Genomic DNA, 27,702 nt, shown 5'->3' on the forward strand with positions numbered 1-27,702 from the left:
CTTTGGGGAAGTGAGAATGCGGAGCGTTTGGATGCAATTTCCTTCCACAGGACAGCTCAACAAACGGGTCCTAGATACGCGGGAAGGGTCCGTGTTTTGCATTCTCACGTGGGACATTCTATCACGCGTGTTTAAAGAGGCAATAGAAAACGTGTCCACATTTTGAATGTGAATCCGTCAGAGATTTTTTTTTCCTTTCTTCCTCTTACACCTCTATATATATATATATATATATATCAAAATATATCAAATAAAAGGCTAATAATTTATATACCAAATAAAAAGTTAAGATTAAATTAAATAAAAGTTTGTTGAGTCCATTTTCATAGACCCCATGTATCATTGGGTTTGTTTCGACATGACCTACCAATGCAGGGTAATCGTCTCTTGCTAATCCGAATTGAAGTAAAGTTAACCTTACTGCCACCAATTTAGAAATAGCATAGTCAATCGAGATTAAGTGTAAATTTAAATGATTTTAGGATACGCAAGTGAGGGAATTGTCTACCATAGGTTTAAATTTCTGATACTTTATTTATTATAAAAAATATGCTCATTATTTTCTTTTTCTTTTTCGTTTGGTGAAAAATGTTCCCTTATGTCAAAGCAAAGTTACTTGATTGATAATGATCAATACCTTTAAAGAAAGACGTCATGAAATTTGACTTTCGCTAATGAGATATGTAATATTGTCGGTACCTTATTCGTCTATATAAAAAATAAAAATAAAAAATAAAAAAGTTCACTTGTACTAAATGGTGAGAAAAACTGTTCGCTTACGAACACAAAAATACTTCGTGAACCTCGTTGCACAAAAATTGAAGGCCAGACTTCTGTATTCCGATTTCCGAGTCTGATGGGTACGAGTTTGGCGTCCACACGCCCGTCCTGACGATGGTGACACGTCAGCAAGCGATTCTCGTTAAAGCGTTGACGCTCGATCTTTCAACGATAAGCCACGTAAGCAGAGGTCAGGGTATGAAGTAGGAACTAGGAACTAGTAAGCGTCGACAGATGGCATTCGTTGACTTTTAAAGAAGATTATCGGGTTTGCTTGGCCTGAATCATGTAATTATGTGTGTATTAAATTATTAATAATACGTAATCATCCCCACTCGCCATACTTGCAATGATAATATGACATTACCTAATTTGGGAAAGTACGAATTTGTTGGATTAATTTAATTTTTTTTCTTTTTGGGAGCCAAACAAAATGATTTACTTATTGAGACAAATCGCCCTTTCGGCTTGCTGTATGGTTCACAACACCCTCAGCATCATATTCATTTGAAATAATTTGCATGGCTAGGATCTATATGGTGCTAACATCTCATGCGATGGAATTTTACACGTTATCTTCTTATGATCGTTTGATGAGATGTGATGGGATGGGAGCAGAGCATCTCAATCGTTCAATCTTATCCACTGATTTATGTGTCCCTCTTCCCATTACAGCAAGTATTTGTATGATGATTTGATGATGTTTGTATGTTCTGAAGTTTTTGATTCTCGAATTTTCTAACTTGATCTCACGATGATGTTTGAATATTCTTATATGGATATGTTAGTAATTCAACATATATGTGACTTTTCAAATTTTCATTTCTTTTCTTTCTAGCAAGGTTAGGACCACCTTTTTAAGGTTCATTTCATACCATCTACAATGATTTACTTTTATCATGGATAAGATTTGAGAGATCTTACAACTATAATATTAAAAAAAATTAGCTGATGTAATGATTACTAGCCATTTACATAGTTTGTAGGCTAAAAATCTCGCTCATAGCACAAGATTGATCTATTAGTAATGACAACACCTTTCAGCGAAGAATTTATGGATTCAATTCCCCTAATGGTATGTATGTATCCACCTCTAAATTTAAGAAAGTGCTTTTATACCCAAAAAAAATATTTCCTTGCTAAAGATTGATATGTTGATTATGGCATATCAACTATGTCTTTTGAGAGGATACATGCCCATGGGTCAAAGATGTGTGAATATGATCAACAACCAACTAAAATCCAATATGAGCAAGAGGCTAAGGTTGGCCCATAACCTAACTCCAGATGAGATTTTATGAGGCACTGTTTGTTTGCAAAGATGAGGTGAAAAAAAAGATTGGAGAAATAAATATGTAGAACCCATGCATGAAAATAATTATTTTTCAAACTTTTTTCTCTTTTGACACTCCACTTTAGATCCGGCAAAAGAAGGGTGGTTGAGGGTTAGTTGGAATCGGGTAAGTGAGGGCTCAGTTGGAATCGGGTAAGGGAACATCATTTCTCTAGAGTCTAGGCTATGTTTGGTTGGCCAGAGCGAATAAAGAAAACCTACAAGCCCATCAGGAGTTATCAGTTGTCAAAGGGACCGTTCTCATTGTTTCAGATCAACGCCGTGATGCAAACACCTACGCTGCCATATTTTCACCCTGAAAATATTACAAATCAATACGGATCAAAGTACTCTAAAAACAGCATTTGGGAATTCTTCCATCTCCAACGGCATGCGTTGGATGCAGGGAATTACTGAAAACCCCCACTAGAACAGGGACCCAGTCGTCCTCTCTGCATCACAAGATTCACAACATGCTAAAGACTATATATTTACCATAGTTCACTACCACACGTCAAGCTTAATCTCACCTGCAATTTACACCATACATTCTGAAGATACTTGCAAGATCATGGAGATCATTCCCAGGATTGAACTCCAAATTCCAACACCGACCATGTTTCACAACTTCTCTGCCGAAGTGTCTCCTTCAAATGCAAAATAATATCCTCAATCCCAGAGTTGAACCCAACAGAATTTCGAGCATCAGTCTTTTATACGTTCCATCTGTCTCTTATTGTAGCACATAGGAAAGAACCGGACTTGAAAAGCCTTGTAGAGAAAGTACGGCATTAATGCGGATATAACAACAAAGAAGATGGCCAACCAGTAGAGAGGACTTGATGCACAAGCTTCCACAAAAACCTGGTATGCTGTTGTAGATAATGTTGGTGGAAGGAACCCATAAATAACCATGAATATGTACCAGAAGACGATGCAGCCCCAGACGAAGAAGTGTTGGATCCATGTGAAGTAGTGGGTGGCCAAAGCCACCTGGCAGTTCACAGTCCACACAACACAAGTGTACATTGTTATTCCAACAACTTCATACCCTGCCACTTGTCCATCTCTCCGAAAGGCCTGGTTAAGTACTGAACTAGTGACGAAGAAGAAGATGATAGCAGAACAGGTAACCCCATTAAGCATCCAACCAAGTATACAACCCCAGCTGAAGATTTTCTGTACACCTTCTTTATATAACAGAGGTTTCTGCAAAACCAACATAGAACTGCGTAACATAAAACTAAACAAGGGAAAATCTTGTCATACAAGTTTTCTTAGAAAGAAAAGAGTGGTCGTATCCAATGCACAAAGCTCCTACATTTTGCAGGTGTAACCAAAGCTAGTTTAAAAATAAAAGCCACTTCTCCGTTTTGCCTTTTTAGTATTGTTTACTTTTCTCAAAGAGAATAAATCTTGTATCTTCACATCTTACTTAAAGAACCTGCTGCTTTCAATGATAAGAAAATAAAAAAGTCACTTTTAAATTATTTGGAAAACTCAATTTTACCCCTATATTAACTTTTAGGAATAAAGCAAAAGAGTAATTGAAAGAAATCAAGAAACAACCAATCATCATAAATAAAAAATAAATAAGGGTCCTCTAGACTAGAGTAGGAGAAAGTGATGGAAGGTTGAAAAGAAAAATGATGTCTGACAAATTGTTCCTTCTTTTTCTTTTCATAAAACGAAATTGTCCTATGTAGTAAGGAATTGGACATGCAATACCCCACATACACAGGAACATTGTAGGGATATAAAATTTTTAGTTAGCCAAAATATATTAACCATGGGTCTACTTCCTGAATCAGAAGCCATAGTTCCCTGTATAAAATTCCACCATTCATGTTCAATGGCCAACAGCTATGCTGCACATGCAGTTCCACTGTCTGAATGAGGATATTCTTCTGTTTCTACCCATCCATGGGTAATTAAGAGCTAAAGAACACGAAATTGTGTACCTCAAGACACAGGCTTGCAGAAACATCCTGTTCAAGGACACCAAGTGCAATCACAGGAAGCGCAGTGAAGAACACATTGTAGAAGGACATGCACCAATCATTATACGCAGGTTCACCAGAGAAAGATGCATAAGACTCAAACCAAAATAGGGTTAAACCAAATGTGATGTCTTTGTAGAAAAAGTAACATATCTGCAGAAGCGAATAAAAAGTTGCAACATTAGTTTTGCAATAACAAATATTTACACATTGAGGATTGAAATCAGTGACAGCATGCCCCTCATCTAAAAGTCTCACTTAAAAAATTGGAAACTCCCTATTTGTTTTAGTAAGCTGGATTAAAAACAACTCTTGTTATAGTTTTCTTTTGTTTTATAATGATTTTAATATTAGTTAGACATGATGATGCTTGCCACTGAAAATTTCCCAATCCCAATTCAATGGATTTCAGTATGAACATTGAGAAAAGAAATGATTTAATATTCATTGAATGTGGAAGATGTATATAGACTGCAAAGATGTGATCCTCCTCAAACTGCTAAATACGTGAGCCTTGTGCACTGGGTCCGGCCTTCATTTTACATAGGCAGCGTGACATTTTGAATGTTTCATTAGGATTCTGGACCAACGTTCCAAGTTCCTTTTAGAACCATGTTGAACTTTGAACTGGTGCCAACCTAAATTTATTTGAAGTCTCAACAATTTTTTAGCAAACACATGAAATTTAGGGAGAGAAAAATCTTCTTTCTTCTGGTAACTTTCCTACTTCTGAGATTTTTATATTTTTCCTGGAACTCTAATTATAACAATTCCAACTTCTGATTCCAATAGTTCCACTGAATTTACACTCTTGCACACTGAGTAATTGAAATTGTAGGTCAGGGCCTCATGAAACAGGGAGAGAAAAGCACTCACCATCATGGCTATTCGCCTGTAACACCAATGGCCATGTACTAGCAACAGACGCTCCAGAAAACAGAACTGACCAATCGCAAAATCACTAGCCATAACGGCCTGCAGACAAATGTTGATCAGAATGGTTATGTTGAGTCTTATTGTTCTTTGATAAACACTTCGATTGATGAAAAGATATCCTCCATTCATGTATAACATTCTTAAAGACGACACACCATATTAGGATAGATAATTCTCTGTAACCTCTTCTCAACCTCTATTAAAAATGGGAAAAAGGCATTCATAGGATGTCATTGTGCCCATCTGATGTAGGAGGACACAGATGTGAAAGACATAGTCCCCTTAAACCCTTAAGAGTAAGACTTGAAAATGAATAGAAATCCAGTCATAAAAGATCAGAATTCAGAAGAGTTATCCATGTACAAAACAAAGCATCAAAAAATGTAAAGGAGTCTAGTAGTTATTTGAGGCCCGAGGTGTGTGGACATGGATGGGAATGGATGCCAATACAAGGGGATAAATGATTGAATTTGGACCTGAAATTTGGCATGTGGTCTATCCACATTCCAGACAATCTCTTAGTTATTCAGGGGCCAAATTCACCGTTTGACCTTCCTCATGGCCAGATTAGGGATGCAAACAAGAAACACTGTTACCAGGTAGGCCAAGTGGGGAAGCTTTTACCTTAACATATATTCTTTCCACTAAAAATGCATAAAGTTCCTTAAAACCACAGAAAATATAATAACCTGCATTCCCTCTACACCACTGATGCCAACTCCTATGTCAGCTTCTTGAAGCATTCCAACATCGTTTGCCCCATCACCAATTGCTAATGTTGTTTTACCTGTTGCCTTTTTCACCAATCTAGTAACCTGCATGTCTTCTACATTTCTATCAGACCATTTTGATGTCAATAACAACTGCAACTGATGACTCCTCACAGCCAAAAACAAGTTAGATTCTAAAGAATGTCTGAGTCAACAAGATGGAGTATCACTTACAAGCGCTTTCTGTTTTGGTGACGATCGACAGCAAATAACAGATGAACAATCAATTGCAAGCTCATAAAACATGCTCTCTAGGTTGTCAGCAAGGGCAAAGGTCAAAGACTTGCCATCAATTATCAAAGCTGATGAAACCAAACTTTGTTTAGAAGAAGCAACTTGAGTTTTTCCTTCTTCAATTTGCCTTCTTATACTCTCAAGGGAAACCTATCAAAGAATTAATCTTTTTGAGAATCATAGATCAACCAAAGTCCCCATGCCCAATTATTTAAAACAAACAAACAAAAAAAAGAAGAAGAAGAAGAAGACAAGAATGAAAGAATGTCCAATCCTCTAGAAACCTGACATCTTGTATACCTTTGCAATGGCTTCTTTGTCATGCTGTTTCTCCAAGGCAATGATATCCGGTGTATCCAGTGTTATCACAATCTGCATCATCTCTTCCTTTAGCAGCTTACATGCATACCTGCAGGATTAGTTTGGTTGTTATGTAATCATAATGGAGACTCAGATCTCATGCTCACCAAACTATACAACGAGAGATGGATTGAGAACTCAGTAAGCCAAACCCTATATTGACTGCAGTTTCCATCTTGTCCCCAGTTAAGACCCATATTTTAACCCCTGCCTGGGAAAGCTTCTCGATGCACTCAGGAACCTGTACATCCAAAGATTGCATCAGTTCAATAACCAACCCTTTATTCATACACACTTCTCAAAATTGTACTTTTCATTGTTTAACAAGTTTGACTGTTCATATAAAAGTGATCAAAACTCTGAGAAATTTATACATTCTACATGTCCTGTGCTCACAGGAAGGTTTTTTGTAGGCACACATACTGACACTGCAAATAGACATAGTTAAACATGCATGGGTGGTTGGGAGAGGAAATATTCCAATATCCCAGCATAATGTCTAATCAATTACAGTTACAGGATGATGCACAACCCAAGACATACAAAACACAGTGTGAATTTGCAATTCAGCGACTAGTATTACTAGTCAAAAGCAGTTTCAAAATAATAGTTGGATATTCACCCGCTTTTGCAGTTTGTCTTCAACAGCTGTAGCACCAAGAAGTGTCAATTCCCTCTCGATCTTATCTGCTAAAGCATCTACCAGTGTGTCACGATCGGCGGAGACAGATTTTTTGGCCTGTAAGAGGTCCTCTTTCCAATCTGCGTACTCTTCTTCACCCAGTTCACGATATGCAATTACGAAGGTCCTTAAACCTGCTGCAGCATATCTGCTAATGTGATCTTTCGTCTCAATCTCAAATATATTCCCATCCTCTGAGAGCCTTTCAAACATTACACTGAATGCATGACAGATAAAGACAAACTTTTGCATCAAAAAAACATTACCACCAGTTTATGGAACTGCAGTATAAAATATATAAATGTAGGACATCATAAACCTGTCTGAACCCTTGCACAGGAGTAACAACTGATTCTCCTCATTCTTCACTATCACTGACATTCTCTTGCGGGAAGTACTAAACTCTAGAATGTGAAGAAGCTTGTAAACTCTGTAATTAGCAAAATCATGTTCAAATAATATATACAGAGTGAGCTTCTAAATAACGTAAGTAGGGAAGCTGATAAAAGGAACAATAAATATCCAACAAAACCCACCTATCAACCACTTCTCCAGTCTTACGGTCTAATTCACGCAATGATACACTAGTCTGAGTCCTTTTATGGAATTCAAAGCCAAGCTCCCTTGCAGCTATGACAAAAGCAGCTTCATCTGGTGATTCAGCTTCATAAAAAACTTCACCTGACTCTTTTTTTACAGGAATGGCAGTATGGCAGATTGCTAACACGCGAAAGAAATTCTGTATGACATCTGCATGAGGGACATTAATCCACTTCCCCTTCATGAGACGTTCATCCCTGAAGTTGAAACCCTTGACTGACTTTCTTGAGTCTGCAGTATTGCCACTATGCTCCTCTATATCAAACGTTGCTTCAACAGATTCAGGAGTGTAATGATTTTTCCTTCTTTTGATAGCCTCCTCTACTTCAGTAACACCACAGCCATAAGCAATACCAGCGATGGAGCACTTAACAAACTCCATAGAGTTGCATGTTAATGTACCTGTTTTGTCAGAAAGTATAGTATCAACTTGACCAAGTTCCTCATTCAAATTTGAAGTGCGGGCATGGGCTGGCCTATCTCTTTCGGCATAATACATATCCTTGTCTTGATTAATAAATATGGTCTGCAAAACCTTCACAATTTCAAAGGATACATACAAGGATATTGGTATCAAATATCCATACAACATCAGACCAGTCAAGAAATGAAGAAATGCTGCCAAATAAGCTGTCTTTGGGTCAAAAAATAAAGTTGTAGAATCTGGTCTGAGATACCACCTTTTATACCTTGCTCCACTAATATCATTCTTAATTTGAACACCAAAGAGAATAGATCCAATTGAAGAAATCAAAACCAGAGCAATGAAAAGGAAATAGACTATCTTATCCATTTTCCTTTCAACCTTACTTCTCTTGGAAGGAGGATCTATCGTATTCTGCATTACCTTTGTGTCATGGTCACAGAAAATAACCACTCCATAGATGTAGTCAGTGTTTCGAAGCTTTGAATCTCTGAGAAGGATTTGATGAGGTGAAAGAGGGTACTCACAGTTCCCATAATACAGATTCCCAACGAAAGAATATAACTGGTCATTTGGATCCTCACATTTCACAGTTGCTTTAAATTCCCTAAAATCATCACGCAGTGCAGCTGTTGCTTCCAAACTTCGCTTGATTTTTAAATTTGTCTCACCGTCAAGATTCATGGTCTCAACATAACAAATCCCATCACCATAACTTGAAGAAAGCAGAAGCAGATCAGCAGGAAAGAATTCATCCTTCTCCACCCTGACAAGATCTCCAACCCGTAGATTCATCCACTTAATTTCCTGGAAAGTATGATCCTTCCCATAAAATTTGACAATACGATTATTGGCCTCTATATCCTGAAACCGTTACAAATTATTTGAGTTGTATAGAGATTAAAAGGCCAAACTCAATGAAGTAATCAAAACGATAGCTAAGTATTTGACAGGACAAAGTCAAATACAGTAATCAAGAGCATTACTCCTTATTGATTGAAATATATATATATATAGATACAAACCTATCAAAGCATCTAAGAGACTGTGTAAAAACAGGATATATCAGTCCACAAAGTGCAAGGTTCCATTGATAACACATGCAGGAAAATGATACCATCTGACAAATAATTGCCACAAATTGATGCATAAGTTTTAAAGATATATGCCTCTATATATGCATCAATAGTTTGGTGAACCATAACTTCTAAATAGAAAAATAATACAATGACCCAAGATACATAAAGGAAAGGGCAAACTTCAATCAAGTTAGAAGTTCCTTTCTTTTCTGAAGGCTTTTGGAACTTATTATTTTATGTATTTTTGTGGTTATTGCACTTACACCAATGCAATTTAACTATCCTATTGGAAAGGGGAAAGAAAGTGGATTGGGGGAGGAGTGAGAAAGAAATGCTATAATAAATGTGAGAAGCAACATAAATGATTGCTTAACCATGAGAATTGTCGTAGTTGAGTTTATCTGAATTGAGTATTGACACTTCTACCAAGGAATTAAACTCCACCTCTGGTTATTCGCCCTCTAAATATATTTGAGAAGCCATACAAAGGATCACTTAACCATGATAACTGGCTTGTTTTCGTTGCAAGTTCATACTTGAACAGTAGAATGAGCCTCTTCTTCCAAATTTGAGTCTATGTTATCACTCATATCTAGCACTAACCAGATATTATCGTAGAAAGAGAAACTCAGAAACAAACTTTTAAGCACACCATTGACCATGATTACCATGGCCACCACACGATCACCTTTCCCAGTTACATTTTCATGTCCTGATTATGTTTCCTTCATTGACTGGTTCAGCCACCTTGATACATATAACTGAATCAGGATGAAGGACACTTTCAGGTTCTGCAATATGCTTTTTTATGATAGAGAACGAACTTAGATTAAGATGAAGGAAATGCGAAGCATGAGATCAAGAAACTGTTCTTTGTTATTTATTAATCTTATTCCCTTTTACCTTGCTCTTAGTGCCAGGGAAAATTAAAGGAGTCTGGGCTGGGCTTCAAGCCACCAAGCCATTCTTGCATATTTATGGAAACACTTGGATATCTCCATAAAATGGAATGTAGCATTTGATCCGTTCTCAGCCACTTAAAGTAAGCAATTTTTTACAGATATCAAAGATTGTCAGAATGTGCACATGAATAAATGGTGGACATCACAAGTTCAATATTTTCAGATAACATTGAATTACATGAAAACAATATGAAGTAAAATCAAATTCTCCTCCCTGGCATGAGTAAAGCATTTACAAAAATCCTCCACTTCAACTATGCTTCATGAAGGAAAGCAATGACATGCGAAAAGCATTTAAAACATTCTCCTCCCTCGCATGATCAAAGCAGTTAATTCTCTCAAGTATACTTTATGAAAGAAAGATCTTCAATTACTCTGGATTCAGAGTGAAAGGGGCTTCTGATTGAACCTGCCAGGCATATATTTCCAGCATAAAATAAGCAGACTCATCTCCAGAATGAAGATCCAAAGATTCCTGATGGTGATGACCAATAGTGTCTAATGTTTTTAACGATGTTTTTTTCTTTTTCTTTTTCAAGTGTTAAATTCTGAAGGGTAGGGAAATGTTGACTAAGCTTCTAGCCAAGCCCTAGTAGAAAATTACCATACTGGAAATGCAACATCTTCTCCATGCCAAATATCAAATATTGCCAGAAACAAAAGAGACCTGATTGGCTTTTCTCCAGTGAATTACACAGAGTAGAATGATACAAGATGGAAAAGTTGCTAATATAGCCCAAACAGACTTTCAGTGAGGTAAGTACTGAAAAAAAGTAGAGCTGAAGAAATTCTAAGTCTAGCATCAGGAAGTTATGATAGATTACCTGCTTCCTGCGCCTCCAGTCTTCAATTGCCTCCTTGACCATTGAAGCTCCGATCACTACCACAAGAGGTAAAACAACGCTGCCAGCCCGGTAAGGCGCCAATGGACTAAAAGAAACACAAGCCACAACAAGAAAATATATGTTGGCAACCCTTCTAAATTGCTCAAACAACGATTTGGGGATGAAATTAAGCGCAGTATACTTCGTGGTGGAGACATAGTTTCCCTTGTACTGATATTGTAATGCTTCAGGATTATCAGGGTCGTTACAGTAGACCACTCTCGAGAAACCCTTCCGCCCTATCTGGGAGTCATCATCCTGAAACAAATACGAAAATATGAAGAGCTCGCTGAAGTGTATCCCTTTTCCCCCTCCACTCTGCATTTTCACTCAATCCCCACCTCTATAAGAGAATGATGTTTAATTCCTTTCTTCCGCTAATGCATAACAAGCATCAATCTCATCTCAATTTTCCACTCACATACCCCTATGTTCCGTTACGATGCGCCAATTCCCTCCAAAAAAAATATGGAAAAAGTCCGTTGTTCACTTCCACAAGCAGATCTTCGAGATAACGAACCTCGGTTTAAACACAGAAGTTTCTCCAGGACTCCATGTTTGTGCAGAGAAACTGAACTGGCTACCAGTAATACCAATCTCGGGTGTTTCTTCATAAATGGAGAGAACTAAACGGAAACTCCATCGAACTGAAAAGAAAGATGCTATAAAGAAAGCAGATATATCCAAATTGGAAGCAAACCCTGGAAATGGACATCCTAAAGTAAATTCCTTACTTTGGATTCAAGTCCATGGATTTCTTCTTTCCAGCGCCATCTCAGATACGTTATTGCAGGTAGACATGCAACCACGCCCATACGTACAATATACAGAGAAACTATGAACTCTAAACACGTTAATCGATCGCGTGGCATTAGCGCCTCAGATAGCAAGACGAAACCAATGGATGCCGTAAAACTACACCAAATGCGAATCCACCATGGCTTTCTTTTTCTCATGGTTCCTTTTCGTTACAGAGATTCAATGCTTGAGAATAGAGGAAGTAGCGAAGAACGAATGTAGATCTGACAGGAGAATCAGATAACCAGAGTGTTGTTGGCTCGAAACGCAAGAGTGTTCTTAGCCCGGGAAAATTAACTAATAAAATCTTCAAATATACAACTTGCGGTCGACGAAAGCGAGTTTAGAACCAGTAATCGATCGACGGAATCGGTTCCCCGTTAACACTTCAGAACGAACCGGACAAACTCGGTTCCGGAAAATCCCCAGTACGGCCTGAAAATGTAGACTTTGGATTTTGGAAAATCCTTCACGTGAATACTTACTTCTCTCTCATTTTTATTTTTTTCGGTAAATTAATTATTTTTTATTTTTTTAAGAAGTTAAAAGACTTCATTCATAAATCATACAATCAAAAATAAAATATAGATAAAAAAATAAAAATAAAAAAACGAAAGATAGATGTATGAAAACACAAGGTTCGGTTTCAATTGAAAAGTATGGATTTTACCACTCTACCAACACTGCATTGACAATATTTCACTCATAAGGACATGTATGGTTACATGAATCAATAAATTTCAAATCTTTGTATTTATAAATGGAAAATTTATATATGTTAAGTTGTGTGAATCTCTAGATTTATGAAATTTATGAATTCACATTTTTACATTAAAAAGGTGAATATGTAAATTTATTGATATGAAGTGAAATCCAAATATTTTATCCCTATTATAAAAGTGTTAAACATTTGGGCATTCACAAAATCATCTTGATGGACTCTCTAAACCAAACAGTTAATTTTATAAACCATGACTCTATAGATTTTAAATCTCCAAACTCAATTAACCACCTTAAATTTTATTTTTATTTTTTTAATCTATATATATTTTTATTTATTTTTTAGCAATTAAAACGACAATTGTATTTATGTGAATAAGTAGGATACACACGTGTAATGTTGCATACACACCTCTATGCCATTAACTGTTGTATTATTTTTAATATAATAAAATAATAAACGTTTCATTTAAAATTGGATTTTATAAGTGTGGAAACTTTCCTTTGTCTATTTTAGGAAAGTGTGTTATATAGTCCCACATTGGAAACCGAGATGTCAGAATCAAAGTTAATTAATAGGTACTGCCTATTAACTTTGATTTAATATCAAAAGACATGCCAATGCGTGTGCAGTGTACGAGCGAGGACGGTGTACCGTCCGAGCGCGCTCGCGCACGCGCTGCGTGGGCAGTTTAGGCGTTTTTGGCACACGCACTTAGCATGCTTCGAGCGAGATCAGATCTGAACCGTCTATTTTGATCAACGACAGATCTAGGGCGATGGAAGTAGATCCATAAATGTCGTCTTGATGGTTCAATCTGGACCGTTAGATCGTGCGGCCGAACGATCCAACGGCTCAAATCTGAACGTTGGCATTTGTATCCCTACAGAGAGGTGCACCCATACGAACAGAGTCATGAACTGTTCAGTAGAGGCACCTCAATGCCTATAAATCCCCTCTAGTTTCTCAACAGCAGAAGATACAAAAATCCGAAGTTTTCTCTGTTATGAGTTTTGTCTGTGCTTTGCAAAACTCAGGAAATAACCTTGAGTTTGGCTTCTTTGTATCCTGGGAGATGGTTCGCTGGTACCTCATAGCACCTTCCGTGAGGGGCGAATTACGTCTTAAGGACAGCGACATAGTAACGTGCCTAGAAGCTTCAGCTGCCATACTGTTATCTCGTGCTCCTGATTACACCGAGTTTCATTTTTCAACATTAACCACATGAACCAATCATACATAAAAGGATTAATTAATTAGGTGTTGGAGACTAAAGTTTATCAATTATGAAAAGGGCAAATTTCACGTAGACCTCCCGGATTTCAAATCAATTACATTTATTATCTAAGGGAAAAAAAAAAAAGATTGCAAATGCCCCTTGCTATTAAGTGTTGGATTAAATAATGATGTCATCGGTTAATAAATATATTTAATATTCATTCCACCTTCATTTTTTGCTAGTATCCTTTAATGGGCTAATTACATGTAGACCTATTGATCATAATCAATTAAATCTACTATCCCATAAATTTACCAGCTTACCATGTTTTAGGGAGACAGTTGTAATTTAATTTTTTTCTTCAAGGGATAATAGATGTAATTGATCCAAATTACATTAATCTATACGTAATTTACCATTTAAATGGCACCAAAAGAAATAAGGGTACAATGATAATTTCATACATTTGTTAACCAATGACATCATTATTTAACCTAAGGGTATCAATTATGTATAGATACTATTTACCATACTGAGTTGTGCCGTTTAAACTGCACCGTACAACATCCTTTTCAAATTAGCACGGTATGTAACGAAACTGTTTTTTATAATTCGGTATGGTACGGTTTTAGTCTTAGGTAACATACCATTAGTATGTACCGAATACTATAATGTATTACCATATATCGAAACTATAGAGTATACCAAATGACCATACCGAATTTGACATTTTTTTATCTAGGTTGAGTTGGGCCCAAATAAGACTCAGTCCACCCCGACATTAATCCTATGTTCTTCATAAAAGGCCCATTCCACATTGACATTATTCTTGAAAAATACAAATCCATTGTAGCCCATTAGTTGAAAACATATTTCAGCTACAAAATCTCATTTCTTACTAACAAAAAGAAAGAATGTCTCCAGGCACCAGTTTCGTATCGTTGCTAGTTATTGGGATGAAAAAATAGAAAGGCGAGAGAAAAGGGAATTTAAAAATAATAACATTAATATGCTATAATCAATATGTTAGCTTATTGTGGTAGCATTATAAATTAGAAGATTATAGTAATATCTTTTTTATATCGAATTCGTAACATATCCTACAAAACCCTGCTGTTTTTCTTATACTGATTTGATACAGAAACCTACTGAACTATTTTGAAAAATATTGTTTTCATTCCGTATTGTATGAATTTAGTATAAATTTGGTATATTTTAACCCTAATACTTAACAGTAGGGGGCATTTATAACTGATTTATTTTCCAGATGTAGTAGGTGTAATTGATTAGAAATTCAAGGGGTCTATTAGGGGGCATTTGTAATTTTTTTTATTTTATGAAGTAGTAAGTGTAAATGTGTAATTGATTCAAAATCCAAGAAGTCTATATGTAATTGTCTTTATGGTAAAAAAGAATAATTTAAACTAAACAAATTAATAGTTTTCTCACAAAAACAAAAGTATGATTATGAAACAAATAAATTCAGATAAGAAGATATAAGAGTAACACTATGTTGTTGAGGCAATTATATAATGAAATATACGTGAAATTCATGATATCTTAATTATCGTGCAAATTACTTGAAGCTACGAATTCAAGGTCCACTTTTTTTTTTTTTTGGGTAGAAATTCAAGGTCCACTCAATGTATGAAAAATTAGATTTGATTAACGTGTATTAAGTATAAACAATTAAATTGAAGAGTTTTTAGTATAATGTGATTCAGGTGATACTTAAGTCAACAATAATGCACTATATCTATTTAAAATAAAAAATTAAAAATCGATGTTAATTTAATCAGTTGGAAAGAAAAAAATCTGTAAACGATAAAAATTGATAACAAAATATGGCATAAATATAACTGAATGACCAGTATAAATAAATCTTATCATTAAATTTATTGAATTAAATCTAAATCATTTTGCGGATGAGGTCCCCCTGGTGTATGCTTTTTGCGGATGATATTGTGTTGATTGATAAGACCCAAATAGGGATTAATACCAAATTAGAATCATGGAGAGTATCTTTGGTTTTAAACTTAGTAGATTGAAGAAATAATATTTAGTTTGTAATTTTAGTCATGATCGGACAGATGATGAGGTAGTGATACTTGACGATAGAGAGATTTATCAGAGTGATTGTTTTATGTACCTAGGTTCAATCATAAGTAAAATAGATGATTTAGAAGACGAGGTTTCTCAAATAATTAAAATAGGGTGGATGAAGTTGAGAGGTGCGTCCGGGGTCTTATGTGATCGGCGTATTCCATTAAAGCTTAAAGGGAAATTTTATAGGACCGTTATTCGACCAGCTATGATGTACGGTGCAGAGTGTTGGGCTGTTAAAATAATCATATAGATAAACTCAGTGTAGCAAAAATGAATATGCTAAGATAGATGAGTAGCAAAACTATGATGAAAAATATAAGAAACGATCATATTATAGTTGGTTTGAGAGTTGCTCCCCTACGTGATAAGCTTAGAGAAAGTCGTTTGAGGTGGCATGGTTACGTTCAACGGAGACCTATAAATGTTCCTATTCGGATAAGTGGTATAATCCATATTGAAGGAATTAGAAGAGCTAAGGGTAGACCTAAGATAACTTTACGGGAAGTGGTGAGAAATGATATGTATAGCTTAGGCATTGTATCTATCATTCTACAAAAAAAAAAAAGAATTCATGTAGCCGACCCCATTTAGTTGGGACAAGGCTTATTGTTGTTGTTGTTGTTGTAAATCTAAACCATTTATGATGAGTGATTTAAATTTAATGGTAAGATTTTTACGATCGTTCAACCAAGCAATTTACATGGTCGAGCCATCATCTTCAAAAGAAAGAAATATAAAATTTAATTGTTTTCCTACATTAGTTTTTTTTGGATAAAATACATTTTCCTTATCTTATAATGAAATTTATATCATGCGAATTAATTTAATTATTTTATATGATAAGTCATACTTTTGCCTAAATAATTTCATGGTTCAACACCTGAAGTCAAAGATATTAATTTTCTTTTAATTTTTGAAATACATTTATTTTTAGGAAAAAAAGAAGAAGAAAGGCTCCAGCTTTAATCCTAGTAGGTAACAAAATCGGAATCGAATATTGTACAAACATCGTCCGAATCAGTTTCGCGATTGTTTGAAGTTATAGTGACATCAAACCGGTTTAATAGGCGGTTCAATTTTGAATATTATATTTTATGCGCCTTAAACCAAACCGAAACCAAATCTTTTTGTTTTTTCGGTAAACCGAAACCAAATCGAGTAACAGCCTTGTGTTAGCCTTCCACGTTGCATACAAAAACTCATAAGTTCATATGAAATGAAACGCAATTGAAGGGTCAAACAAACCTAAGAGTCTTTTTTTTGGTCAAAAAACAAAACCCAAGAGTCGTGACTTAATAATCTCTATTTGAAAGAGAAAAAAAAAAAAGAAAGAAAAAAAGAGGAGAAAATCTTCGGATATTGCGGTGTTTCTGTGATCTTTCACAAAATAAACACTTTTCATATATTTTCCATCGCCTCCTATATTTACTGTCTACCTGGCTTTTATTTTTGTTTATTTATTTATTTCCTCAACTGTGACGGAGAGGCGAGAAAAGAGATATTGCTGGCCTGTGACGCTGTTGGTGGTGGAAGAGTCCATCGCGAAGCAGCAAGTCATTTGGAACAGCTTAGATCTTCATTCATTTTTCGCAATCTTAATCTGGTGAGGTGAGCAATAGAGAGACAGTAAACACTCTGATTTCTAGAGCCTTTTGTTTTCTTGTTCACTTGATTCATTTCTGATTTGTTAAAAGAAAGGAGAGATTGAACCCTAAGTTCGAACGGAAGATATTCCTGTAAAAAGGTACTTTGCTTGTATCTGAATTTGTTTCTCTTTGCATGCGATCGTAATTTTCAGTAATTGTTTTTGAATATTTCATACTTCATTATGTGGAAAATCAGTGTTCTCATTATCGTTCGGAGGAAAGCTTGATTAGGTGAACTGAAGAATTATTGTAGTTAGTCAAAACCTCATTGTTGGAACAGATTTTGATCAAACCAATAAGTCGATAAGCGTATGTGATTCTTCTTTTAATAAGTGAGGGAGAGTGGATGAATGTAAATTTCGTGAAAAACAACGAATAGAAGAAGAAGAGAAGACGAACAGTGCGGAGTCTCTTGCGCCAAGATCTCGTCTAAATAATCAAAGCGTTGACTGACTTTAGCAAGCAGACGAGAGTAGTATTTGCAGGAACCACAATTACTTGTGTAGATTAACCTGGCATTTGGTCCGTCTTGTTGTACCTGTTGATCAGTATAAATGGCTCGATGGCATTCGAAGTGAATGTGATTCACTAGTGATGCTTAGTGACGAGTTATTTTACATTCATTTTAAGAGGTCATTTAAACACTGCATTCTGCTGCTATTCTGGTTTATATCCTTTTTTCGTTATGATATGATTAATCAGATCTTCACACTATCTCATATTGATAAACCATTTAACTCATCCACCTTCGTCATGCTTTATCTCACTTTTCTCTCTCTCAATGGGCAACAACCGTCATTTATGTAAGACAGAAATTAAATACCACAAACCCTTACACAGTTTACCAACAGCCACCCGTAACATGATAAACGTGATACAGAAAGATGTAAATGTAAAAGCATAAATCCGTCCATATTACACATGTCAAGACAAGGGGATTTCAATCTTTACGATGCATCGGGTCCTCCTGATCTGTCGGTTCAAGTTTATAAGAATCTGAGTTGATTCAGCTGAGTTTCCAGCTGAGTTTCAAGTTATTCAAGACATAGTAATTGATTTCCAGCACCTTGGTTTTAGCTTTCCGAATATACATTTGAATTAGGATCTTTAGAAATCTATTTCCTAATAGACACAGCAATAGTTTCCCCTAGTTGAAGTTGAAAGTCTCAAGTTTAGTGTGTTTTTCTTTTAGCTGCTGGTCCAGCTGGTATTCTTTCTGTACAGGTCAGGACATTGTTATTTGATGACATCATCCATTTGTGTCTCCACATAGGCATTGGGAGGAGGCAGTGTGACTTATTTCATGTATTTCATTTTGGAGATTCATGCCAGGTCAACATTGCTGAATGCTGACAAAAAATGTACCTTTTTGGTTATTTTGCTCGTTTTAGTAAAAATTTCAGGCATTTAGCCACTTGTCACCTGAAATAGTCTTGCAGGGCAAAAAAAGCTGTATTTTGGTGAATTTGCTAACTTCGACTGAAATGGTATACTCGAGTAAGTTTTAAATCTAAGCTTGGTGTAATCAACCATCAATTCCTATACTTGTTGGGATTACCCTGCGCAGCCTTTATGGCTAGTGGGAACTGGCAATACCATGGCATTGCATTTATTTATATTTTTTTCCTGCTGGTTTCTATTTTGTAAATGAACTTATTACTAAATCCATCCTTAGTTTCTATTATGAAGTTTTACTTGCTGTTTCCTGCTGTTACTAAATGTGGAACCTGTATCAGCAACTTTTTATTTTGATAATCAATCAGTTTCTGTTATGAAGTTTTACTTGCTGTTTCCTGCTGTTATTAAATGTAAAACCTGTATCAGCAACTTTTTATTTTGATAATCATTTGATATTTCCAAAGCTCCATATATAGGGACTTTAACATATGTTCTCTAGGCCATTTGATATGAATTTGGACAAGATGTGATTTACCATAGTCATGCTGTTGGATTTCTCTCCATTTTGGCCTTTAAATTGCCTTCTGGTTTGGGATGTCTTTCGGAATCCTAATCTACAACCTTGGGGGTCCAAGTTCCCATTACCAGACCTGCTGAACATACTCCTTCTCCACCCCCAAGTTGCACGCGTTGTATGTTTTCTTTCACAAGTATTAACATTAAACGAGTTAGATTTTGAAATTCCTGGAATAATGTTAATTGTGTGAGAATAAAGTCATTTCGCTACACAAAATATTGAACAAGGAAAGTGGCATAAAATTCTAGATATTAAAAAAAGGTTGATCACATGGACTTACCTTGGATGATGGCACAAGTCAATAGGCCTACCCTGTGTTCATAACAATTTAACTCATTTCCTAATGTTGATGGTCCTAGCAAAAACAGGGAAAAAAGAAAAAAAGAAAGAAGAAAGAAAGAGGGAATGAAACTCTTATCCTCTCACTTAGAACAGTTCTGATTGACCCTACTACCCTTCTTTCCTGTTTTGGACCTGGAAAGAGAAACCCCAGCTGACCTGCAACTCCAAACTGTTTGAACAGGTAAGTTAACAAAATCATTCTTTATGTCTTTTTAGGTAAATTTGATCCCCATCTGGTTTCTTAGATTTTGGGTTTGGTATATTTATCCTTGAGATAAGAAAGGGTTGCCATTTTCAAGAAAAAGAGGATGCTTCAGGTGTAGAGGGCATACCTTTTTGTCTGGATGGGAAATGGACATTTCTGCCTGCACAAAATATTTGTTTTTTCAAAGATACCCTAGACCAGGCAACAGAATGATCTCCATCCGTCCGTCTAACGTCATAGAGATTTACTCTCAGTGAAATTAATTACTTTCCAATAAATGAATGGATCTGTAAACTTAAAAACCTTTGAAACTGTGAAGGGAAGGAAGGGAGATGGGGTGGCTTCAGTTGTGGTTCAACAGGGGGGGTGATGGCATGGAAGAGTTGTAGGGAAGTAGAAGACTGGGCTGGGGGTGTGGATGGCATGAAAAGAGGAACGAGAAGACAAGTAGGTTGCAGGGAGGGGTGGAGTGACGCTTGGTGCTATGGCAGGGGCAGGCAGTGATGAGCGAGATAATGTGTAGGATTGTGCAAACAATGATGACACGGAGAGGTTTGGGTGGTGATTGGAGCTCAGGCAGTGTAATCCAACTTACCCATCATATGGACGCAAATGGTCCTATTGGAGTTTAGTTTTGGCGTCGGCTCTTATACTGAATTTTTCAAATGTGCCATAAGAAATAGTACACCATCCTTTGTTAAAATTCATTTTCCACAGGCGAAAAATCATCTTTAATCCATGCTTGGCAGGAGATTTATAAATCAGGTAATTCACTTGTTAACTCCTCCAAGATAAAAAAATCATAAGAAACAGAAATTGCAGAGCATGGATGTGGCTCCTTCAGGAGTGGTGGGACCAAGGAAGGGTGGTGGGTCGCAGGAAAGGAATGGAGCTTGGCAAGGGCAGGAGAGGATGGGTGTTTCTACACTCACTCGGTCCATTTGATATGCTGAATAACTGAAATTCCTTTGCAGTTCCATGATTAACATGCTACAGCATCCTTAATGTTGTTTTTGTTAGATTGTTACTCCTATAATATCTTTTAGTGTTGTTATTATTAATTTCTGTAAGTTGGTGGCACGGCCCATGCTTTCTAACCCTTGGTGTTCTTTTGGGTTGTAGAACTGGGCTTTTTTTTCTCTGCAGGATGGAAAAAACCAGGCATTTTGCTTTCGTCCATGTTGCTTCTTCAGATTTTGTTTGCCCTTGGCATGAATTTATGGTCATCCAGTGATTCTCAAAGTTGAGTCTGCTATATTTTGCAGGTTAGATTGGAGACTGTCTGATGTGCCTGGCCGCCTCACTGCAGACAGCTTTCCTGAAGTACTCAGTTATGCTGGATGATGTTCTTTTGCATGGCATGGCTGGTAAAATGGTATTCAGATGCACAATGACTTACTTGTTTAAGACCGTAAAAGGTTCCTTTTTTTTTTTCCGTTTTTTTTGTGGGGTGGGTTGGGGTTGGGGGGGGAGTGCTGGAGTTTCTTGTCTGTGAACTAGTTGCTGGTTGTATTAGATGCTTTGGCATGAGCGGAGAATATATGAGAAGGTCAACTTGATGGATCATGGAAGACCTTGTTTCATGAAATCTTTGTTTTTTGAATGGCAGGAAGATGCTAATTCTATCATGTTGAAACTTGAAAGAGCTCTCTTTTTAATTTTGCGGTCTCTTCCTTAGTATTTTACAAAGTTATTTATGCATTCTAAAAACGCAGGAGTACAGAGGTTGTTAACAATGTGCTATAACACAGAACCATGGAAAACACATCAGAGAAGAGGTATCCAGTCAATGCAAAAGATTACAAGTTGTATGAGGAAGTCGGTGATGGAGTCAGTGCTACTGTATACAGAGCTCTCTGCATTCCATTTAATGAAATAGTTGCTATCAAGGTTCTCGACCTGGAAAAATGCAACAATGATTTGGTATGTAGTTCTTCTTTGCTAAAGGTACTCAGGATATTTACTCCTACATGCATTTGATCAGTTTTTTTTTTGTTCGTTTAACTTTTCTTCAAATACTGATTTTATGCATTCAATAGGTTGAATGGTTCATGTGCACATCATTTTATACGGTGTCATAATGTTGTTGTTAAGTTGCTTCATGAGCATTGCTGTAAACTTACCCTGTCAGAACCTAAATTTATAGTTTCACTAGATAAGGGAAGTGTGACCAACATGATATATTTATTTTATGTATTTGAAGTTGGAAGGATAGCATAACTAAATTACAAGAAAGGACACTTAAGCATAAATATTAAGGAAAGAATACCTCCTGCACATCACTCATACATTTTTACTCTCTCCTTCATGCTGGAGCATAAATGTCATCCATGCTTGGTTTGGAACAGTCCCCTTCGTTACCATTTGCATTCATATGCATCAGGATTCTGGTTCATGGATCTCTTGGTTCAGGAAACAAGAGGGTCAGACCATTTCTTTATCCTCTAGAAGCAATCATTGAGTCATCAGCTCATTCAGCTGAAAGCAGGGATAAGGCTGTGGGCATTATGATCTTCCTTGGATCTCACAGGCTGCAGCTGGAGGAGCCTTTTATATTGGGTACCACCTTTTAATAGAAAATTGCATGTAAATGACAATCACTAAATTACAAGAAAAGACATTTAAAACATAAATTTAATGCAAATATCTACTGCACATAATATTTTATGTTGAAGTGTTCCCTTTTCTAAATTTAATTTCTTGGAGTCGCTTGCCTTGTTCTGTAGATGAGGTCAGATGTTTACTTCTTTAAGTTTGCTGAAAGAGCATTTAACTTATCTGAATTTGAGATTTTTTATTCTGGCACATTTTTTCATTTTACTATCCGTGGAAGCATGGGAAAGAATGTTGACTTACTATTGATGGATGTGTGCTTTCCTTCTTTTTAATTCATACAGGATGGTGTTCGTCGAGAGGTACAGACCATGATCTTGATTGATCATCCAAATGTATTAAGAGCACATTGTTCTTTTCCTAATGGCCCCAACCTTTGGGTTGTGATGCCATACATGTCTGGGGGATCATGTCTTCATATAATGAAATCTGCTTATCCTGAGGGTTTTGAGGAGCCTGTTATTGCTACACTGTTACGTGAAGTTTTAAAAGCTCTTGTTTATCTCCACGCCCATGGGCACATTCATAGAGATGTTAAGGTATTACATCTTGTTCTTATTATGATATATTGGTTTCCACGGTTTGTCATCTTAAAACTTGCAAGTAATTATCTGTGTGTTGCTTGCCCCAATAAAGTCCAAGTCTGTTTGGAAAGACTGAGGTTTCATGAGAGAAATGTACCATCTGTCCGAAAGCAAGCATCGTAGTTATTTATAGATATTGGTCATGAAGGACTGTCTGTCCTGACAGCCTCTTCATGAAGTTTGGTTAAGACTGTATGCTTATGACCCTCTCCATAATTCATATGCTGTTCCAACACACAATTTGCTGTTTGGTATGAAGCTAAATGCGTTTTTCTTATTTGAGATGTCAAACGTTATGACATGTTTATTAGGTGATATTTAACTAAAACTGAAATTTTAGGAATTTTTAACTGCACATGTAGTTACCATGTTTTGGTGATCCAAAATTCTTTTTCTTTTCTCTTCTATTTAAAGATGCATTCTAACCTCTTTCTTTGTCAAATCTTTCTATCTATACCTTTGCAGGCTGGAAATATATTACTTGATTCTAAGGGTGCTGTCAAGTTGGCAGACTTTGGAGTATCAGCTTGCATGTTTGATACTGGGGATAGACAACGCTCAAGGAACACCTTTGTTGGAACTCCATGCTGGTGCCTACATTTTTATGTCCATCTGCTCCTCCTCTCCCCCAAGTTTTCTGCTTTATTGAGTTCCTGTTGATATCTTGGTTGATGCAGTTTTATTCAAATTAATTTTTTTAACTGTTGACTTACCTTTTCTTTTTTCCTGGTAAATATCTTCTCCAGGATGGCTCCTGAGGTAATGCAGCAATTGCATGGATATGACTTTAAGTGAGTGGGTTACCTGTCTATTCCTATATCTTTTTATTTGGTTGATATAACAAACTTGTCGTATGTAATTACTTCTAAGATTAGCTTAACATAAGCAGAGCGGATATTTGGTCATTTGGAATAACGGCCCTTGAACTTGCTCATGGTCATGCCCCGTTTTCAAAGTATCCACCAATGAAGGTGAACCTTGGATAGTCCCTTAGTTTATAAGTGTTTATTTGGAAAGTAGTCCAATTCAATTGACCCTTTCTTCTGGCAGGTTTTGCTGATGACATTACAGAATGCACCACCAGGCCTTGACTATGAAAGAGACAAGCGATTCTCAAAGGTTTGGAAATTAATTGGCTTCCTCAAAGAAAATACCTGCTTTTGAGTATTATTTTGAAAATGCTTCTTCTTTGTAGTCTTTCAAAGAGCTGGTCGCTGCTTGCTTAGTGAAGGATCCAAAGAAGCGTCCCAGTTCAGAGAAGCTTTTGAAGCATTCTTTCTTTAAACATGCACGTCCAAATGAGTATCTTGCACGGACCATTCTTGATGGCCTTGCCCCACTGGGTGAACGTTTTAGAATGCTGAAGGTGCTCACTCTGATTATTATGTCTGACTGATAAGAACATCTTTGTGTTGTTAGTTTACATGATTTTTAGAACAATAGGTTATTGAGTTTGCTATGGTTAAATCAACTGTGTATGCAGGCAAAAGAGGCTGATATTTTGGCAGAGAACAAGGTCTTGAATGGAAATAAAGAACACTTGTCCCAGGTGAAATCCAATCTTCTCTTTTTCCACATGCATGGTTGTCAAATAAGTTACTTGGTGGCTTGATGCAAATTGATAAGAAATGAGAATTTTATATGCAACAATATTTATGCACAACATATAGCATAGAAGCCGTTCCAATGCAATATGATATATCATGCTGACAATGACTTAACATGAGAAAACCAACATAAAATAAATGTAGCATAGGCTCATCAAAACAAAACAGTAAACGTAAATCAACATAAGCTCGTGAAGAATATCAACAAGGCTTGCTTTGCTTTGGACCCAAGAAAGTCCCTTGACTACTGGTCGAGGCCATGTGTACTCTATGATTGTCATTGGTTAGGCTGGAGGGTTTCAGATTTTTCATGACCTCTGTGTATATGGGCGCCAATACGTCATGTTCTCTTCCAAATGACAAATGGAAGGTACTGAAAAATAAGACGTCCAGCTCTCCAAACAAAAGAAAATCTCTAAACTTATCCCAACTTAATGGGTTGGCTGCATGGATCCTCACCTTCCAATCAGCTCTTTTTGAGGTCTTACTTGGTATAGTGCCTAATCTTTGCATGTCTTTTCCTCACCACTTCTTGTAAGGTCATTTTGGGTCTCCCTTGGTCTTGTGGTTCATTGAATCTGAATCAAGTCACTTCTCCATACTAAAGCATCTGAAAACCTCCATGAAAATGGTCACTATTTATTTTATATCCTTGTTCTGCCACTCACAATTTCAATATCATTATTTATTCTATTCTGGATTTATTTATGTTGTACTATTTAACTGCTTAACATTCCACGACATACATTACCGCCAGTTGTATGAATATCCAATAAAAATTTCCTATCAAGTTTGAAACAAGACGGCGATCACAACACTCTGCATGCACCTCTCTTCTTCATTTGTCCTGTTTTAATTTTATTTGAAACATAATCCTCTCTGTCTCCTTTGTTTGGTTGAGCCCAGATATGTAACTAATCATTTTCCAGAATCTTCATCTCATACATTTTTACCATCTCATTGTCCATCCTAGTGTACCCGAGTTATGTGCCATATACTGTGTCTTCATTCTACTTATCTTAGATCCTTTGATCCTTGATGTAATTTCATTGTAATTAGAAATTCACTTCCTTGGCCCCAATTTTTGCACTAATTACCACACCGTCATACTTATCTTTAATTATGTCAACTTATTTACTTGGAACACTTCTTGATATAAAAATGTTGTTCTTGAACCAGAAAAACCAGCGCGAGATTGATTGTGACCAAGATCAATACAATAATGAAGACAAATATAATAACTAGAATTTTTTCCCTTCCAGAAGGAAGGCCTTATTTATAGCTTGGCTAAAGCTTTATAGTAAATAAAAAACTTTCTAAAACTGAAAAAAAAAGTTAATACCTTAGAAACTGGTGATTATAGAATCTGATGCAAAATAGCAACTAACTAAAATTATAATTCATTAATGCATAATGATAACCAAATTGGGTTCCTTCCTTAGAAATAGTAATGGGGGACAGAATAGAGAAGAAAGAAGGATAAAGAAGATAGGGGGAAGAAGGGAAATCTTAAAAGAATTCGTCTTGAAGAAGGGGAAGAGGGAGAAGAAAACTCATAAGAAGAAGAAGAGAAGAGGAGAAGAAGGAGGGGGGGCTGCAAACGCACAAAGCTCAAGCTTCAATTCATTTTTTTCTATTCCATCCTCAATAAGCTGATTACAAGTGTTTAAATAACAAAACAAACATACTTGATACGAAAACAACTATAATAGGACTCTTGGTAATTTAAAACTAACAAAAGACTGATCCTACTAGGACTCTTAGGAATTTAAAAGGGATAATTACTGTTGCCCCCCTGTAGTTTGCTTTTATTACTAATAAAACCCTGTTTTTTACGAAATTACTGTTGCCCTCCTTCCTTATAACGGTGTTAAGTTGCCGTTAATTTTGAATATGTAATGTCTAATTTGCCCTTCATTAAAATTAAGAAATCAAAAGACGTTGCTACCCCATTTATAAAACCAGATTAAATGTCAATTTTACCCTAAACTTCATTTATTTTGAATTAATGGAATGGGCAAAATCCAAATCCGATTTGGTTTCCCACCTTCACAAAACTTCATCTATTTTGAATTAAAGAAATTAGCAAAATCCAAATACGATTTGGTTTCCCACCTTCACCAAACTTCATTTATTTTGAATTAAAAAAATGAACAAAATCCAAATCCAAATCCAATTTGGTTTCCCATCCTCACTAAACTTCATTTATTTAAAAAAAAAGGTTAGGTGATATTCAGTTTCCAATTTGAGTTGAATTCGATTTTCCTTCCTCTTTGGTTTCTATTTGAGTTTTATTCAATCATTCTTTCTTTATTTGGTGGTGGTTTTTTTTTTTAATTATTATTATTATTATTATTATTATTTTCTTTAGAATAAAATGGATTATAGTTTTTTTTTTCACAATTGATTAAGGGTACTACTGTAACTTGACAAAAAGGTAAATAAGTAAAGAGATAAGTATAAGGGTATTTTGGGGTTTTTAAGAAAATATAAAGATGCCACATCATCAGTTAACTAACGAAACTTAACGGTAGGGGGGCAATAGTAATTATAGACAAAGTTGAAGGTTGGATTAGTAATTTTGAAAAGTACAGGGGATACAGTAGTAATAAAATCAAAGTACAGGGGGTCAATAGTAATTATCCCAATTTAAAACTAACTAAAACTTATCCTAGATATCCTACCCAAATAAAAAACTTTGATTACATGATTATCCCAATAATAAATAACAAAATTCTAAATTATTTCTAGAACTCCCACAAAAACAGTTCCTATTTTATCTCCTTGCAAGCTGGAGTTTGGGCCCACCAAATTTGAATCTATTTCCATGCAAGCTGGACTT

General features: G+C 36.0%; 2 protein-coding genes across 4 annotated transcripts in view; one reads left to right on the plus strand and one right to left on the minus strand.

The window, feature by feature from the left end:
- Window positions 1-1,951: 1,951 nt before the first annotated feature.
- Window positions 1,952-12,094, minus strand: LOC149020589 (putative phospholipid-transporting ATPase 8). Its single transcript, XM_089148771.1, is given in 13 exon segments — window positions 1,952-2,824; window positions 2,826-3,322; window positions 4,075-4,266; window positions 4,990-5,088; window positions 5,739-5,864; window positions 5,994-6,203; window positions 6,354-6,462; window positions 6,566-6,654; window positions 7,036-7,312; window positions 7,415-7,525; window positions 7,632-8,983; window positions 10,985-11,090; window positions 11,187-12,094. Coding segments are annotated over 13 exon segments (3,483 nt in total). The 5' UTR covers window positions 11,369-12,094; the 3' UTR covers window positions 1,952-2,691.
- Window positions 12,095-17,216: 5,122 nt separating this feature from the next.
- LOC149020590 (Protein kinase superfamily protein) overlaps window positions 17,217-27,702 on the plus strand; it is a 31,017-nt gene continuing 20,531 nt past the window's right edge. The window contains exons 1-11 of one of the 3 annotated variants that reach the window (XM_089148772.1): window positions 17,218-17,496; window positions 17,583-17,632; window positions 21,322-21,431; window positions 21,772-21,979; window positions 22,954-23,208; window positions 23,719-23,843; window positions 24,000-24,044; window positions 24,143-24,224; window positions 24,304-24,372; window positions 24,449-24,619; window positions 24,737-24,802. In XM_089148772.1, coding sequence (XP_089004898.1) covers window positions 21,812-21,979; window positions 22,954-23,208; window positions 23,719-23,843; window positions 24,000-24,044; window positions 24,143-24,224; window positions 24,304-24,372; window positions 24,449-24,619; window positions 24,737-24,802 — 981 coding nt within the window. In that variant the 5' untranslated portion in view covers window positions 17,218-17,496; window positions 17,583-17,632; window positions 21,322-21,431; window positions 21,772-21,811. Of the gene's footprint in view, window positions 17,633-21,321; window positions 21,432-21,771; window positions 21,980-22,953; window positions 23,209-23,718; window positions 23,844-23,999; window positions 24,045-24,142; window positions 24,225-24,303; window positions 24,373-24,448; window positions 24,620-24,736; window positions 24,803-27,702 lie in introns of all 3 variants that reach the window. The other 2 variants (XM_089148773.1, XM_089148774.1) reach the window with 2 other exon arrangements.

Source organism: Hakea prostrata, chromosome 3 (genome assembly GCF_041222555.1).
Source record: "Hakea prostrata isolate BN-2017 chromosome 3, UWA_Hpros_2, whole genome shotgun sequence".
Lineage (NCBI taxonomy): Eukaryota > Viridiplantae > Streptophyta > Magnoliopsida > Proteales > Proteaceae > Hakea > Hakea prostrata.